Below are 18,679 nucleotides of genomic sequence, written 5' to 3'. Positions count from 1 at the left end.
TCTAGAATATCTTCCCTTTTAAATAATGTTCCTGTATTTTGTTTTTTTTCAGCTGATCATGGCTGTCACAGCAAACATTAAAACAAACCAACATAGGACTTAGTACATGGCTCACAGTAAACAAAATAGTGTATGTTAAGTATGATCTCTGTAGCAGAACCTACATGTACCGGTTTATTGTTTATTACAAACCTTTCAAGTAAAAGCAAACAAACAAAAACACAAAAACACATGCTTTCCTACTTTAAATTGTGAAACCAGTGGTTCAAAAAGGACATACTGGATAGAATGTGTAAGGTAACACATTCTAAATAAGGCTACTGTCAAGATACTTCAAATGTGATTTAAAAATGTTTCATACATTTAGAGAAGAAGTAGAAAGGCCTTTTTAGAGAGACATCCTGAAGTCCTTACACAACTTCTACTTAAGTCTTAGGGCATGGCTACACTTGCGCATTAAAGCAACCCAGTGCGCTCTAATTCATAACGCGTCCGCACTGGCAAGGCACGTAGAGCGCTCTGACTCCGCAGCTAGAGCGCTCCTGGTAATCCACCTCAGCGAGTGGAATAACATTTGATGTGTCCCCACCGGAGTGCTGCAACACCAGTGTGGATGCCCTGGTCTGTTAATGCGCTCCGATCAGCCTCCAGAAGTGTCCCACAATGCCTGTTCCAGACACTCTGGTCATCACTTTGAACTCTACTGCCCTGAGGTGACCAACCATCAGATCCGCCCTTTAAATTCTCTGGGAATTTTGAAAATCCTCTTCCTGTTTGCTCAGCCAAGCGTGGAGTGTTCTCAGCGCATCTTTCCAAGTGACCATGTCTCCACGTGCCAGTCGATCCTCAGTATGGAGCAATGGCAAGGTGCTGGACCTCATCAGCGTTTGGGGAAGGAAGCTGTCCAGTCTCAGCTGCGCTCCAGCCACAGGAATTACGATACCTTTGGGCAGATATCAAGGGCCATGATGGAAAGGGGCCATGACCGGGACGCACTGCAGTGCAGGGTTAAAGTGAAGGAGCTGCGGAATGCCTACCACAAAGCCAGTGAGGCAAACAGCCGCTCGGGTGCTTCCCCCGCGACCTGCCGATTCTACAAAGAGCTGGATGCAATACTTGGGGGCGACCCCACCTCCACTCCGAGCACCACCATGGGCACTTCAGAGCCCAGTTTAACAAGGCAGGAGGAGGAGGAGGAAGATACCCCGGAATCTGTAGATGCATGCAGCCAGGAGCTGTTTTCAAGCCAGGAGAAAGGCAGCCAGTCGCAGCGGCTGGTGCTTGGGGAAGGACAAACACCAAAGGAGGTGCCCAGTAAGCAGCTTTTATTTTGGGAAGGAAGTTATTCGGTGCGGGCTCTTGAGGCAAGGAGGGTTAGGGCTGCATGCATGCCTAGATGCGGAATAGGGCGTTGATATTCTCTCTCACATCACGGTAATCGGCCTCAGTGATCTCTTCAAAGGTCTCATCCAGAACTTCGGCAATGCGCTTACGCAGGTTTTTTGGGAAAGCCACTTTGATCCTTGTCCCAGTCAGGCTAACATGACTGTGCCGTGAGGGGAGGGGGGACCATTGCTGCACACATGCAAGCCAGGGCGGAAGCTGCATTGTAATAGAAGACCCTCCTTTGCTTCCCAGGTCACCCTCAGCAGCGAGATATCTTCCAGGGTGAATTCCTGTGGAAAATATGGGGACAGTGTTCAGTATAGGGGCCCCCCTGCAGCTGTTGGCTCTCCCCAAGGCACAGAAACCCAGAGGTCAGTACAGCTTGTGAAACTATCAGTCTCCCTTGACCCTGTGCTTACTCACCATTTTGGGGGTCCTGTGGGTTATGTGTGCTCGCTTTGGGATGGGCAAATGATGCTATTGTGTAGACTGTACTTGCTCTTAAGTACGGGGGAATCATTGCTCTGTCTGGTATGAACAATGCTGCCTCTGTTAAGTGTTGCATTTTGCCTTTACAGATGCAACCTTGAGATCTCAGTCGTCCGTGTTGTCACCGGCTGAAAGACTGCAAAGAATTAGGAAGAGGCCACGTAGAAGAAAAGAAGACATGCTGCATGAAGTCATGCAGCAGTCCCTTAATGAGAATCTAAAAGCTCAGGAGTGGTGGGAGAGTGAAAGGAGGATCCACCAGCAGAATGCGGATCGCAGGCACAAGAGCGCGGAGCTCCGGCAGCAAAGCACAGATTGGCTGATAAGCATCACGGAGTGCCAAGCAGACTTGATCCAGGCGCTTGTAGCCATGCAGGCGGAGCACTACCGCACCCCTCCTCCCCCCGCCGCAGCCCTTGTCCCAAAACTCTTTCCCTTGTGCCCCCATGTCACCTCCAACCCACTTTCCCCAACATCCAGGTTCTTATCGCCACCAGCTGCTTCCAACACCTGTAGCTTCACCACCAGCCCTGAAAACTACGACCCTTACCCACTGCACTCAACTCCCATCACCATGCATTATAGCACTGATTGCACAGCACTCCAGACAGAAAGGCTGAGTATAACAGGACATACGCAAATCTGTGATTGAGCCTCAAATTGCTCCCTCAAGGCATCCCTAATCCTTGCAGCCCTGCGCTGGGTCACTCTAATAGCCCTGCTCTCTGGCTGTTCAAATTCAGCCTCCAGGTGTTGAATCTCTGAGTTCCATGCCTGAGTGAATCTTTCCCTTCACAAATGTTATGGAGGGTACAGCACACGGATATAACCACGGGGATGCTCTCATCGGTCAGGTCCAGCTTCCCATACAGAAAGTGCCAGCGGCCTTTTAAACTGCCAAAAGCACACTCCACAGTCATTCTGCACTGGCTCAGCCTGTTGAACCTCTCCTTGCTGCTGTCAAGGCTCCCTGTGTAGGGTTTCATGAGCCACAGCATTAAAGGGTAAGCGGGGTCTCCAACGGTCACAATGGGCATTTCGACTTCCCCTACAGTGATCTTCTGGTCTGGGAAAAAAGTCCCGGCTTGCAACTTCCTGAACAAGCCTGTGTTCCGAAAGATGCATGCGTCATGCACCTTTCCAGGCCAGCCTGCGTTAAGGTCAATGAAACACCGGCAGGGACGCACAAGCGCCTGGAGAACCATAGAGAAACACCCCTTCCGATTAATGTACTCAGAAGCTAGGTGGGCTGGTGCCAAAATTGGAATGTGTGTCCCGTCTATCGCCCCTCCGCAGTTAGGGAAACCCATTTGTGCAAAGCCAGCCACAGTGTCATGCACATTACCCAGAGTCACGGTTCTTCTGAGCAGGATGTGATTAATGGCCCTGTAAACTTGCATCAACACAATTCCAATGGTCGACTTTCCCACGCCAAACTGGTTAGTGACCAATCGGTAGCTGTCTGGAGTTGCCAGCTTCCAGACTGCAATAGCCATCCGCTTCTCCACCATCAGAGCAGCTCTCAATCTCGTGTCCTTGCGCTGCAGGGTGGGGACGAGCTCCTCACACAGTCCCATGAAAGTGGCTTTTCTCATCCGAAAGTTCTGCAGGCGTCATCCCAGACTTGCACGACGATGTGATCCCACCACTCAGTGCTTGTTTCCCCGAGCCCAAAAGCAGTGTTCCACAGTGGTGAGCATGACCATGAACACCACAAGCAATCTCGTGTCGTATGCATTACTCAAGTCCAGATCATCGTCGGAGTCCTGTCAGTTTGGATTTTAAGGAGTAACTCAACTGCCAAACATGATGTGCTAGTGAGACTCATCAGCCTATTCCTCAGCAGTTCAGTCTCCATTCCCGCAGACCAAAAGGGAAGACAGAGTGCGCAGCACAAAAAATGCTGAGAGATGGCACCAAATGTGGACAGAAGCACAGGGATTGCTGGGATGCGAACCGATGCATCACGGGGCATTGGGATAGGCCACAGAATTCCCTGTACCCTTCTGCCCCCTTCCCACAAGCCACAGTGCCAGAATGGGAAGAGGTGCTCTGTGGGATAGTTGCCCATAATGCACTGCTCCCAATGCCGCTGCAAGTGCTGCAAATGTGGCCACACAAGTGCGCTTGCAGCTGTCAGTGTGGACAGACTGCAGCGCTTTCCCTACTGCACTCTCCGAAGGCTGGTTTAACTCAAAGCGCTCTACATCTGCAAGCGTAGCCATGCCCTTAGTGAAGTCAAATGGAGTGTTGCCTGACTGAGAAAAAAAATGAACAAACAACTCAAGATTTGGCACTTCGAATTTAGTGTGACTATAGAGGAAACAATCTTTCTTTCTTTCACTAGCACCAAAGCCATTCCAAGTTTTAAATTACTAATTTTACTGAGGAAAAAAATTGCATTATTTCACCCTGTGAACAAGATATAAGCCAAATGCATGAAATCATAACCACTGGAAGAATTAAGTTTTCACTTTGGAAAAAATGCCATATTTGTTATTAACATAATTTTGGCTGTTGCCTCAGTGAGCCAAAGAAATAGTCGAGTGGAGGTAGGGTGATCAGACAGCAAATGTGAAAAATCGGGACCGGGGGTAGAGGGTAAATAGGAGCCTATATAAGAAAAAGACCCCAAAATCAGGACTGTCCCTATAAAATCGGGGCATCTGGTCACCCTAAGTGAAGGGGATGGAATTTTAATAATATTCGACTATGCCAGCTTTGAACTAACTTGGATTCAGACAAATAAAAGCGTGTCATTTTCAGCAGCACATGTGAACTTCCCTAAAGCTTTTTTTGGTTGGCAAACAGATCCTTTTGCCTTATTCATAAATAAAGCAACATAGCTTAAATACCTGCTTATCTTGTAGGTCTGAGGAGAGTTCATAGCTCTCAGAAAGTGATCTTGACCTTTTAATAGCTTCTTCCTCTGCTTGTTTTCGCAGTATTGATGTTGAGTGCTGAAGCTTAGGCCTCCGAGATCTTTGCTGCCCAGGGGAGACAGAATACAGCCCGTAAGCAGAATGGTCGTAATGGTCTGGGCTTATAGCCGAACTATGGGTTATAGGTCCTTGAGGGTAAGTAGATGGGCTATCCAAAGATGTGCCAGTTTCACTACTTGGAGCTTCGCCTTCAACACTGGATAAACAAAGAAGGGGGAGAGGGGGAAGAAAAGCCTTTAGTAAGTATTATACACCAAAGATCTCAGCAGTTAACTATTAGTACAGCTCAAGTTAGCTTCAGATTATCCAGACTTAATTCACTATTTGTTAAAATTCACCTGCAGTTATTTATAGTCTAGAGTTATGTAGGTTAACTATCATAAATTTAGCATTTACTTAAACAGATTTCTATTTTTGCTGTAGAAGTCTTGAGGCAGCAAAAGTGAGATTTCCTGTTTAACTTTATGTAACAATTTTTAGCAATATTCTGAATAACTCATTTGACCATTTATAGGCAAAAAGAAACAATTCCAAAAGGAGTTTCTTCCATTCATTTCTACTTCAGTCCACTGCAAAACCACAAATGTATATTTATATTTTTGTCATGTAGGACAAAATATAAGAAATAATGTCACATTATACCTCACAGACCACAGAAAATCTCATTTACTTTGGGTAAGGGGGAAAATAATGTATTCATAGAAATTAAAGATGGGGAAAAATATCTAGGAGGGTAATTCTAATCTCTTTGCCAGTACAGGATTATTCTCACACTATATTTTGTAGAATTTTGTCCAATCCGGATTTAAAATACCCCAAGAGGTAGGGTTTTCTAGCTAACAAAAAGGACCGTAACTTCAGGTGTGGAATACACTTTAGAACAACTTAAGACCTCTCAGAAACAAATATTCATTTTTCATACAAATACTAAATGCTAAAGAACCAGGGGAAGAGAAATTCACGAAATGTGACATACAACCAGAATTTTTTCTAAAACTGAATCTTGTTCAAAGTTTACCTTGAGGTACTATTTATTTTTTCGTGGCATACCGCATTCGTTTTTTCATTTATGTTAGAAAACTCTTACAGTACAAGATGCCATATTTCTTTTTCATACAGCTTAAATCAAACATTGACGGATTCCATGTTTATGTATCCTGCTTACACACAATGTTGATAGGAAATGGATTTTCGTTTACACTCGTTTTCAAATGACTCAGCAACACTCCCTTCCCCACATGCGCAAAAAAAAAAAAAAAAAACCCCACACACACTTTCCCTATCTACCTTTTGTTTTAAGAACAGATACACCAGGACTCTCAAGAAATAAAATTCCACGTGCCCTCACCCTGGTTTACACTCTCATATATTACTTTCATCAGCTCACATACACTCAAACATAAAAAACCTTTTCTGTTGTCTTTTAGAAAAGAAATGCTATGGTCCCTGTTAGATACACACCACAGCAGTCCCTTCAGCAGTTCAAAGTACAGAGTGATTTCTGAAAGAACATTCTCCAGTGGATTGCAGTGCCAGAAAAGATCAAGGTTAACACTGTCAAACCTCTTCTGGCTTGAACAGTTTGTACTTGTGTAAGTGGGGGGGGGGGGGGGGGGGGCTTTTGTTTTGCTAAAAATATTTCTAAAAACATTTAAAACTGAAAGCAATTCCTCTTTCCTTGCCCCATCAAAATGTGACTCTCCCCAAAAAAGGTGTTTTTAGACATGCAAACTGGAAAGATTTCAATCTATACACAAGTCACTTTTTCCGAAAAGGAAGCTGACAGGAAACTAAATCCCTTTCCCTTAAAATACAGCTGGGTTTCAATTTTGTAAAAAAGATTAATTATCCCAAGTTTAGTAACTGACATTGAAAATATGAAGCCACACATTAAAAAAAAAAAAAAAAAAAAACCCTACACTTACAGTTTCCATCTTAATAAATTCCATTGAGGATTTCCTTACCAGACTGCATCATACTGCCTCTTTCAGCGCTAAGAAGTATTTTTCCAGTTGAGGGTTGAATTGTTAGGCTGCATTTGTTTGTACCTAGTAAGTTCCTAATTAAAATCTATCCATGTAAGTAGTTTTAGTACAAGCACATTAACTTTGTTTTATACTCCAGTTATGACAAGCGACACCAGACTGTCACAAGGTTTTAATATTTTTCCTTTCTTAGCTCTGACATTTTTTGTCCTCCTCCCCTCTTAAATTGTAAAATGTTTAATAATCCTTCTACTGTGATGATTACCACACTGACATTTTAATAACGATTCCTTCAGTACATGGCTTCTTAATGACCTTTAATGCCATTAATAAAAAGTTGCAGCACTGATTTGAAAGACTGTTTTTTCAGGGCCAAGCCACTGATTTTCTAAAATGCTTTTGGTTTCCCTCTTAATATTTTAGGGTTTTTTTTTCCAGCAGCAAATGCAACCCCTGAATGATTGGTATGACTAATTTCATTTTGGTTGTAAACCCACTCCCTGTTACCACGTGCCTGACCTTTGAAGCAGCGAAGTAATTATCTTTTACAACATGCAGCCCTCCTGCACAATGTATGAGAGGCTTTTCAAGTAAGCAAGCCAGATCTCCACTGCATATTTGGATTCTCTCTTCTCCCCCCCCCCACCTTCATTGCCCACTAATTTAAAGGGTTGCGTGTGTGTGCACATGCGCATAGGAGTGAGAACAGAATCAAACAAAATCCACCTGTCAAATAACACACCTTCCCCCTCCTTATTAAAAAAATGCAAGTATGAACATTTTAATAAATGTTATTTGTGTGTGGTATTAAGGACATCTAAAGTCATTTTCTCCAAACTATTATTAGGCTGCACATTGCCCCATCATATAATGGATTTAATAGAACTGTGGCAGTTAGGAAAGTAGATCTTATTTCACAACAGCAATGGGCTGGTGAGGATCATCTCTTCCCCCATTACTCCTGACAATGGTTATACTAAAGAAATGGTTCTCAAACTTTCCAGACTACTGTACCCCTTTCAGAAGTCTGATTTGACTTCCCTACCCCCAATTTACACCTCACTTAAAATCTATTTTCTTACAAAATCAGACATAAAAATACAAAAAAAAGTGTCACAGCACACTAGTACTGAAAAATTGCTCACTCTTATTTTATAATTAAATGGTAAAAATGAATCAACTGGAATATAAATATTGTATTACATTTCAGCATGTAGTATATAGAGCTGTATAAACAAGTCATTGTCTGTATGAAATTTTAGTTTGTACTGACTTTGCTAGTGCTTTTTATGTAGCTAATTGTAAAACTAGGCAAATATCTAGATGAATTGGTGTGCCTCCTAGAAGACTCTGAGTATCCCCAGGGGTACATGTACCCCTGGTTGAGAACCACAGTACTTAAGGTAACTCATTTCCTCCAAAATGGATTCCAGATGAGTCCCTCAGTGTACTAGCGGGAGAGGCGGCCATCACCCGACTTTCACCCAGCCACAGATTGGGAGTCACATTCTCATCCTGTGTGGGGACACTGCTCTCTCCTTGTAGTGACAGTTACAGTCATGGGATTCACTCTGTCTGGGAGGGTAAACAGTGATTTCTCAAGGTATGGCTACACTAGAAATGTAAGACTACCTATGTTAGGTTGACTTTCACCACTGTAGTAATAGCTGAGGTGGCTGTATGTCCACACTATCCTCCTTGGGTTCATGGTACGCATCCTCATCAGGAGTGCTTCCACCGACCTAGGAGGGGGTCTCTCAGCTCCTCTGGCAGCTCCCTGTTGGGAGCCTGGCTGCCCCACAAGCTCCTGACGGACACCCCTCAGCCCCCCTCCCCCCCCCCCCCCCCCCCCCTGGGGGGGAAGCCACAGAGGGCTTCTCCCCTCCCCATTCCCCACTGGGAAACAAGTACACACACACGCGCTAGCAGCAGTTCTTATTCCATGCCCTGGACCCAGGCTGTTTTTCCCTGTCCTTTCTCCTTCTCTCCATATACATTAGCCCTTTTCTTGCCTTTACTCTTTTCCTTTTAATTTCATGGCCTGGTAAATCTCTCTTTTATTGCTTTGGTCTCCCTTCTTCCCCTGCTGGCTCCCACCCTCTTTCACCCTGCCTGCCAGCTCTCCTCATTATCCATCTCACCTTCAGGCTACACATTGCTTCAGCTGATTGCCCATTAGTAACTCTGTTGGACCAGGCTATGCACATGCTTGCAGCTGTGCTGAATGTTTCAGGACCAGAGAAGCAGAGCATGGGTTGGTAGGCAGATGCTTAAGGGCATGCCTGTATGTCAGCTGCTCCTGGCTGCATGGAAGGAATGCAGGAAGTTTTCAAGGAGCCACCTGCCAATTAACCTGTAGCCACAGAAGCACATTTGCAAGGAGGTGTAGGACAGACTGGGGGTCATTCAGCTTCTCCTGCCTCCTTTAGTTCCCTCCTCCTATCAGTCTTCTCCTCCTGAATTAGTCTGGCATCTTCCACTTCCAACACTGCTGAATTGCCATACCTCACAGCAGCAGGGAATAAAACACATGATGAAATACAAGGGGAGTAAGGATGGGCATGTGATTAAGGCAGAGAACTGGAAGTCAGGAGTGGTCACTGATCTCCAACTACTTAGCACTCACAACTCCAATTCAAAGCAATGGGAGCTGTGTGTGCTAGACATCTCTGAAAAACAAACAAACAAAAGACACAAACTCTAGGGATAAGATACTCAAAAGAATTTGGGCTCCTAACTCCCATTGATTTCCTAAATACCTTTGAGGATACAGGCCTAGGTATCTTAAGTTGGCCATCCAAAAGCTGAGATCCCCTCAAGGAGTGACCACTTCTGAAAACGTAGGCTTTATTCACTCTGTGCCTCATTTCCCTCCTTCTATGAGAGGGGGATACTACTACTGCCTGGCAGAACTTGTGAGAGATTAACTACATTCATGCTTGTAAAGCACAAATAAAAACTGTGAACATCAACCCTCCAAGGCACAACTGGGCCAAGGAGAGGGCTTATTACTATAAGTCGATTATAATTTGGGGCTTCCACCATGTCTTAGCTTTATCCAACTGGGCTGTACCTGTATTATTTAGGATACTCACGGATATCTCCAATTTATGGTAAGATACTCTTCAGGGCTCCTGTCTATTTAGGGAGACTTTGGATTTTATGGACTGGTTCCTCTCCCCCACAATACTCAGATGACGCAAGCGTCAACGGTCTCACTATGACAACCATAAAACAGTAAAGGAGAATAGAGTAACTATAGGGACAGACTGTGACTCTCTGACTCTAGTGTTACTGTTTCATTCCAGTCTCAATAGAAGGATGGAATTTAGTTGTCAGACAAGCCAGGAAGAGGAAAAGGCTGCTGCCAGCACTGTACCGAAGGAGTGAATGAAATGGACAGACTGAAAGAATGGAAAGTTAGTATTTGGAATAACTCATGATATTGACATTACTGATTACAAATAAGGATTTCTACTGGGCCTAGGAAATGCTTTGTAAGATTCTGTTTGCACCTCCAAGCTTTTCTCTTTTGGCAGAGAAAAGAAGCCGTCTGAATTGGCTCAGCTGATATTAGCAAGGTTCTGCTATAAAGAAGCCTGCAGAGACCACAAACTGTATTAGATTTTAATAGCACCAAGGCAGAAAAGGCAGTAGAAAAAGGGGCAAGGAGATGGGGCGGAGGAAGGCATGGAGAGACATGGAAACAAACTGGATACAATGTTTTTAAATTGTTTTTACTTCTCACAGATATTTAAGATTATTGGTGAAAATCAACACTTCAAAATAACCTGCCTTCCCCCAAGGAATAAAAACTGCTATGGAAAATTAAATGTAGATGGGTTTGGAGGTTTTCTGCCCTCCACCATATGTGCAGATCTGGATTTCTTGCAATAGCATCTCCTCATCTAACACACACAAGCATACATACTTTAAAAAAAAAAATGAAAATACATCAATAGAAGTGACATATGTGAATGCAAGTAGGATCTGTTCGTCTCATCAGCAGGGCAATAAGACAGGGGTCATACCTGCAGTGCAGCTAACACTGCATTACCCATGATGCACACTGAGTTCTAACAGCTACAGAATCAAAGTTGGCTGCTCGGTTTGAATCAAAGAACAATGGCAATGTGAGACCGTTGCTGCCAAAAGCGGATTTTCTAACTAATTTATCTGAATGTCAAGGATGAATAGGCTGAAGGATCGAGCCTCACACTAAGCCGAAGTAATATACTATATAACCAGGATGACAATGAGCAAAACGGATGTTAATAATGACAAAAACGTTTCTTGTATCTTTAAAATCCTTTCCTATGATTTTGATGGCAGAAGTCATCTGGGATTACTTATTAGACAAACAAACAAATAGTAGAGCAAAGACGCAGCTGTACACTCAATTTATCTAGGCCTTCACTAAATCTGCAATTGGAGGGAGTGGTCTAGTGGTTAGGGCACAGCAGGAAAGATCAAGACTTTTGGGTTCCAGTCCTGGCCTTGCCACTCTTTTTGTGTGATCCTAGGCAAATTTCTTACCATCTTTGTGTCTCAGTTTACACCTGATTACATCAAATAATACACAAAAGAGTTGCGAAGCTTAAATTGATTAATGTTTTAAAAAGAACACAAGATTCTTAAATAAAGAATCTTCGTATTTAATATTACTGGTAGAATAATAGGGCCCTTTCACTTGCACCCTCACATTCTCTCTTCCTTACAAATCTTACCTACCTTTAACTTGACACTGTACAACACAAGCATATAAACAAAGTCAACTAAAAAAAAATACAAAAACTTCTTCCGTATTTGGGCTAAACACAGAGACTGGGGGCTGTCCCAAAAAGTTTAGGAAAGTAAAAAGTAAACCCTGAGCTTTCTCTTGAGTATTTATACACTATAGGCTTGATCTTGCTCCCAGCTGAAATCAATGGCAAAACTCCCATTGACTGCAGAGGCTGCAGACTGGGCTCCGCAGGTGAACACATTTAATGCTCATAAACATCACACCATGCTATGACAGGACCATCAAGAAATGCAAATTAGATGGTAAATATTAATATTTTACAGACGTCTCATTGCTTCATCTTTAAAAATATCTGTTTTACAGACAACTCTACCTTGTGATCCTTAGCAGCTAAATCAGTGTGTAAAGCATTTTTTTTTTTTAAAAACCTCAGATGCAAGAGGAACATTCAGTATTCAAGACAATGCAAAATAAAAATGTGAAATCACTCAGGTCATGAAGCATTTGAATGCATATATAAGGCTATAATGGGTTCACAAATTAATGGAATAAGTGGACACATGCTACAGTAACCACACAAGTGTTGAAATCCAGCACATCGTAGATCAGGGGTCAGCAACCTTTGGCACGCAGCTTGCCAGGGTAAGCACCCTGGCGGGCCAGGCCAGTTTGTTTACCTGCCGCGTCCGCAGGTTCGGCCGATTGTGGTTCCCACGGACCGCGATTCACCATCCCAGGCCAATGGGGGTGGTGGGAAGCGGCAGCTAGCACATCCCTCAGCCCGCGTCACTTCCTGCCGCCCCCATTGGCTTGGGACAGCGAACCACGGCCTGATTGGCCGAACCTGCAGACGCGGCAGGTAAACAAACTGGCCTGGCCCGCCAGGGTGCTTACCCTGGCGAGCCACGTGCCAAAGGTTGCCGACCCCTGCTGTAGATTTTATTCTGAATTAAGAAAGTAGCAGAGAAATCAGCATGTTTCTGAACAGTGTAATAGCAGAACCAGACCACATGCAGTTTTTGAACAGCAAACACACTAGAAAGCCCCTCCACCTGATCAAATTGAGGGAGGAATAAAAGTTTGAGAGAGAAAAATTTTTGCCAATGGATATTTTACTTAGACTACATGAACTCACTGGTTATTTTTCCATCAGAGGATTTATTTAGAATGGGCTTATGACTAGGCAGTACAAAGAGGTGAGAACAAAAACAGGCACTAAAAAAATCCTGTGGTGTTATATGCATTAGAGATACCCGTATTATTTATTTTTCAACAAATCTTTAAGGAATGAATAAAGATGACTAAATTTTAGGCATGCAATAGCCTGCACTGGTGGTTCTGAGCTTGTCTGGCCTATTCACTCCTACTATATTATCAGTCGGGTTTCTTAAGGAAGTGCCTAAGGGCCAGCCCAGAGTGGGTCCCCATTGTGCTAGGCACTGTACAAACACAGAATAATAGATGATCCCTGCCCTGAAGGGCTTACAGTCTAAACCAGGGCTCGGCAACCTTTCAGAAGTGGTGTGCCGAGTCTTCATTTATTCATTCTAATGTAAGGTTTCACATGCCAGTAATACATTTTAACGTTTTTAGAAGGTCTCTTTCTATAAGTCTATAATATATAACTAAACTATTGTTGTATATAAAGTAAATAAGGTTTTTAAAATGTTTAAGACGCTTCATTTAAAATTAAATTAAAATGCAGAGCCCTCTGGGCTGGTGGCCAGGACCTGGGCAGTGTGAGTGCCACTGTTGCCTACCCCTGGTCTAAACAGACAAAATAGATGCAAGGAGGGGAAGGGGTAGAAGTCACAAGCAGAGGGAACAGGGTGATTTAACATGGTTTTGCTATCTGATGTTAGTTCTGCATTTTGGGGCGGGGGAGGGGGAGAAGTGGGTTTACTTAGGAGGAGATCAGTTAAATGGACAGAAAAGGGAATAGGGCTGAGGAGAAGAGGCAGGGTTGGAGAATAAGAGGGGCAGGGGGGAAGTGAAGCTGAGGTGAGGGGACTGAGGAGGGAAGGAGCAAACACCCAATCAGCCAGGGCAGAAACAGTCAGAGAATATTCTACAGTTTTGATTGGAATGCCCAGAGGTCCCTGCTTTGGCTGCTTCTGCTCCATCTGGCAGTTCTCTGTAATTTTCTCCCAAGCCCACATAGGAAGGGAGAAACACCATCTGGGTTCCAGTGCCCCCAGAATCTCAGGATGCAGGTCTCCCCCACACAGTTTTGAGTCTAGGGGGGAGGGATGCAAAGGAGAAGGGTGGCCCCTGACTGGGACCCATTTTACCCCGACCCTTGTAGTAGGTCCCTGTTTTCATTGCTTCTGGTCCTACCAGGTGGCTCTCCTAAGATCTCTGGTCTTAGAGATTTTGCCATAACGTTTTGTAACCATATAAAAACAAATGAACATGAATTCTAAGGCATGCACAGTAAATTCCTTAGTTGCTAAGGTGTTAAAGACATGCTTGAGGATTATGAATAGAAAGTGAAAAAAAGCCAATTTCTTGTCTTCCCGGTTGACATCAGATAGAAAAAAAACCCAGCACTCAGTTTGCCTAGGACAGTACTCACATTCTGTTCTATAGGAAGCAGATAATTTTTAAAGCATGGCTGGGATTAAACATTGCCAGGAATGGCAGTCCAGACTCCAGACAGTCTGCACAATCTGAATTAAAACCAAACCTAATGAAATATTTATGCCCGAGTTTCTCACTTTTTTTTTATTATTAAGATTCTACATTTTTCCAGAAATGTATTCTACTGTGATGGTTAAAGCATTTATATTAGTTTGCAGTGACCAGGCCATTTGCTTCCTTATTGCCAGACCAAAAATATTTTGCAAGGAAACGCAAACAAACCCTAGCCTCGGGAATTGCAATCTTCCTGTTCAGTCTGCCAACTGGTGGCTGGATAGAAAAGACTTAACCAATAGCAGAGCCCTCTTTTCTCCCTTCAGTTTCTGGATGCATGGTGTGTGCATCCTGTACCATACCCCAGCTGGGAGTTGATCCAGGATCCTCATTGTTCAAGTCCTTATGCCAGCTGAAGCAGTAGGAAGCTTTTCTGTGAATAAGCCAGTAAGAACTGTACTAAGACTGTATAATGCAAAACTCACTCTAGGCAGTTTATTTTCTGCAGGATTCAATGTGCATTTGCACCCAATGTGAAAGATGCAGTCAGTAGAAATTCCCCTCTTGATATATATTAAGTAGTCATTAGAATGGAGATGCTGCTTTACAGTCTCCTTTATAAAACATAATCAAGAATGTATCATGAGCACTAAAATTATCATTGCTGGAGTATCTCTGAACAAGTATAGCATCAGCAGTGGCAGTGCAAACTGCCTCCATAAGCCTCATTTCTAGAGACAAGAGAAGTTCATTTCCTACCAAGAGTATCAGAATCATTTCTGATTATGTTGGTTTGTTTTTATTTAATATTTATTTTGGATAGTTGTCCACTGATAACTGGGTGGAAAACACCAACCTCATTTAACACAGGTCCTTGTTCAACCATCAGATCATTATAACTTTTAGTCACTATTTCCATGGTCTGGATTCAGACTAATAACCTAGAGAAACAGGCCTCTGTATACAAATGCAACAACAATAATAATTTACTCCTATATAGGGCATTTCCTCCAAGGATCTCAAACTTATAAATATCTCATAAGGAAAGTTAAGTGACTTGCTCAAGGTTATAAACCAAGTCATTGGCAGAGTTAGAAACAGAGCTCAGGTTTCCTGACTCTTATTTCTCTGCTTTAGCCACTAGATGATCATTTAGGAGATTGGAGGCTGCATTAAGTCCCCTATGATTCCATAAATACCTAAAGAGGACAAGCCATCTTGTTCTGTCCCCACATACTTCAAACTCACATGCTATTTCCACAGGTGCCAATTTTGGGAAATTCTTCAATTAAATCTGCCCCTTCTCCAGCTTTCATTTTTCCTACTTCCTCCCCAAATCCATTCAAACCATCTCTGCCCATGAGAAAAGTATACAAAAATACTATGTTAAGTCATACAGGAGAGAAAATAATTTTACAAGCTTACTTTCTTTGTTCCTGTCATAGCTATACTTCTATCCATAAACATTACCAAAACATCCAGAACTGGAATATCTAGACACTTGAGGGATTTGTCATAAGACTTGTGAAGAGGGTATCAATGCAAATCAAACAAAGCTTTTATATGAGAATGCCACTTTATACAAGTATTCCACTGCAAGATATTTGTCTTAGTTTTAAAAACAAGTATTACTGAGTGTCTAAATATCAGGGAGGGGAGCAGAACTGCCTATCAGTTTTGCATCAAATATGTATCTTCATGCTCTAGGTGTTTCCAAAAAAAGGAAAATCAATGCCTCTTGTAGCTCCTAGTAATCATACATGCTGCCTTGAAATGGATTCAAGTTCTCACACCTGGTTCAGGGAAAGCAGTATGCAGCCAGAAGCCATCAGTGGAACTGACATGAAGTCATACAGAGAAACAGAATGGCAGCTGCAGATGCAGCTGCTATGGTTAGACCCTCCTGAGATGACGCCTGGGAAAAGCACTAGAGTGGCAAAAAAAAGGTTCAGGTCAAAGTCTAGGCATTCCACATAGGAACTATCATCTAAGAAAAGAAGTTCTCACATATGATTTGGTGCTTATGACAGCTACAAGATCTCTTATTTGAATCCCAAGTCTTGAACCACATTTATCTCAAACAACCACAAACACACCCAAATGAGGCTGAAAGCAAAGCTATGCCACATTATGCATAACTGAATTTTAACGCAAGTATTTGACTATACAGTGCACCCCACTGCTTCAAAATTGGCTTAGATTTATATATCTGTGGGGCTTTCCACGAAGAAAGAGGAGGTCTGTTTCATTAAAGCTCTGATGTATGCGTTGGATTATCTCAGATGACTTCATGTGAGAAATTTTAAAAAGTATCCTTTAAAATACAGAACTCTTTCTATAGACATTTCATGTTCTTGACTGCTTTAATACCTACTTCTTTCAACATTACAATATTTCCAGTCAATTTTCAATTGGTGAAATAAAGTGAGTTGAGATACATTAGCAACATTTACAGATGATGAGAATCTAGTTCATTCCCTTTTCTATTTTGAAATATGCTAGTAAATGATATGGCCAGTTATATTAAGGAAACTAGTTTAATTTTTTCCCCAAAAAAGCAGCAACAATGCTAACAAACTCCTCAGCTAATCTCTTTGAACTTTGTGACATCATAAATTTGAAGTCCTTGCGAATGAAACATCATTCCGGGTACTGACAAAGGTTTTATCTGGGAAAGAAATATTGGCCAATTTCTTTTACTTAGAAAGCTCTTTCACAAATTCAGCTGTTTCTGCTAAAACCAAAATATGTAACCTTCAAAACCACATAAAAGCAATGTCACAAATGAGCTGATTTTATTAATTTAGAATTATTTCAAAGAAAAACCCAGATAGAGTTGCATGTTTCTCAGCAGTAACAAAAACCTTATGATACAGGATGTTTTAGGGCAAAATTTGCCAATCAAGTGTATATGGTAGGATAAAATGTGGATATTTTGCTGGCAACAGTGGATGGGATCTGTGTGTGTAGGGATATCAGAATACCAAAGCCAAGTACTACCACATGGATTGCAGAGGACAATTTTGCCCTCAGGGTCAAATCCTGGACTCGAGCCAGTGGCAAAATGCCCACTGATCCCAATGGCACCCTCAATGAATAACTATCTTTCCCATAAAAGGCAATAGAAAATAAGTCAAAAGCCGTTTCCTTCACTCCACATTTTGAGCTATATAATCTTATGCCCTTTTTAATGAGGTAATGTAATGTAATCTTTTGCTCCAGTCCAGGTAGAATAAGAAAAAAAAAATCATATTGTTTTTTAAGGAGAGGTAAGCACAAAGGTGGAAAACAAAACAAAATCTCATAACACAGTTTCAGAGACACTGGTTATTATAGATTTATGAACTAAAAATATCTAAAAAGAGCTTGCTTTGAGATAATCCTCAGCTTCCAAGGAAGACGGTGAAGGTTAAATAACTGATACTGCAGCCTTGACCAGTTCAAAAAGAGACAACACATTGACTAGTGGTTGGAAGTACCTCTTCAAAACAAGCGCAAAAACACCTCAAAATGCCTATTTACTGCACTGTAAAGCTCATCTTCTGTACTGATGCCAATGCCAAGGCTGTACTTTTAAATTTCATTTATCTATTTTTTTACTTGTTAGAAGTTGTGAAATAGTCAACAGAACTTGTGCGGCTTAACAGCATGCTGCTACCTCTGGCAAAGTTAGGACGTGATTTAATTGTAAACTATGTTTCTCAGCTCTCTATAAAGTTTAATTTAGCAATGAATTTACACCACATTTTCAAATTAAAAAACAAATTAACAACCATTTATTACTAAAAGAAAGCTATATCTATTTTATGCTGGAAAAGGAGTTAATGAATTTATAACATTTTGGATACCAAGTATCAGAGAAAGTATCACATGGGGTCTATTAGTTTGTGTGCATGGGCAAAGCATGTTAATGCTAATGGATGTTGCATGTGCATCAAAAGAATATTTAGACTCCAGAGAAAAAGGAAAACCAAAAATCATGTCATTTTATACAACAGCCATTTTTCATTTCAAACATGACTATATGTTATCTTTTTTTTTACTGAAGCCCTTGATATCCCATGACATTTCAGTTATTACCAGACCCGATTCTGTTCCCCCATTCATGTTGCATATTATCTTATTTGTGTAATTCCATGCAAGTCTGTGGGACTTCTCAATATCAGTGTTAGAATTAATTACACTGTGAAATATTTATTTACAAAAGAAGATGATCTGTTTAGATGCATCATCTGGCATGGAGAAGCACCTTTTTATTTTGAGTAGCTACAAAATACATATTTTGCTATCATGATATGCACTGCAGCCTACACAACACTAATTTTAAAAAGAAAGATTCAGTTTCTGCAGCTGGAGAAGAACTGATCAGCGTGCACAGCTGAGACAGCATTTGCTACAGTACAACAATAATCCTTGTCTTCATACCAGCCATCCTTGGTTTTCTACTCTGTTGTGGCTTCAGCTGTTGTGTCAAGCCAATCAGAGGGAGAGGTAACCCT

General features: G+C 42.1%; 1 protein-coding gene across 11 annotated transcripts in view; it reads right to left on the bottom strand.

Moving 5' to 3' along the window:
• Positions 1–18,679, bottom strand: part of IQSEC1 (IQ motif and Sec7 domain ArfGEF 1) — a 676,292-nt gene that overhangs the window by 77,575 nt on the left and 580,038 nt on the right. For all 11 annotated transcript variants that reach the window (XM_034777995.1, XM_034777984.1, XM_034777986.1 and 8 more), the window contains one exon: positions 4,731–5,013. In XM_034777995.1, coding sequence (XP_034633886.1) covers positions 4,731–5,013 — 283 coding nt within the window. The remainder of the gene's footprint in view (positions 1–4,730; positions 5,014–18,679) is intronic.

This window comes from Trachemys scripta, chromosome 7 (assembly GCF_013100865.1).
Source record: "Trachemys scripta elegans isolate TJP31775 chromosome 7, CAS_Tse_1.0, whole genome shotgun sequence".
NCBI lineage: Eukaryota > Metazoa > Chordata > Testudines > Emydidae > Trachemys > Trachemys scripta.
Note: the sequence above shows the minus strand (reverse complement) of the source record. Positions and strands in the feature narration are given on the sequence as shown.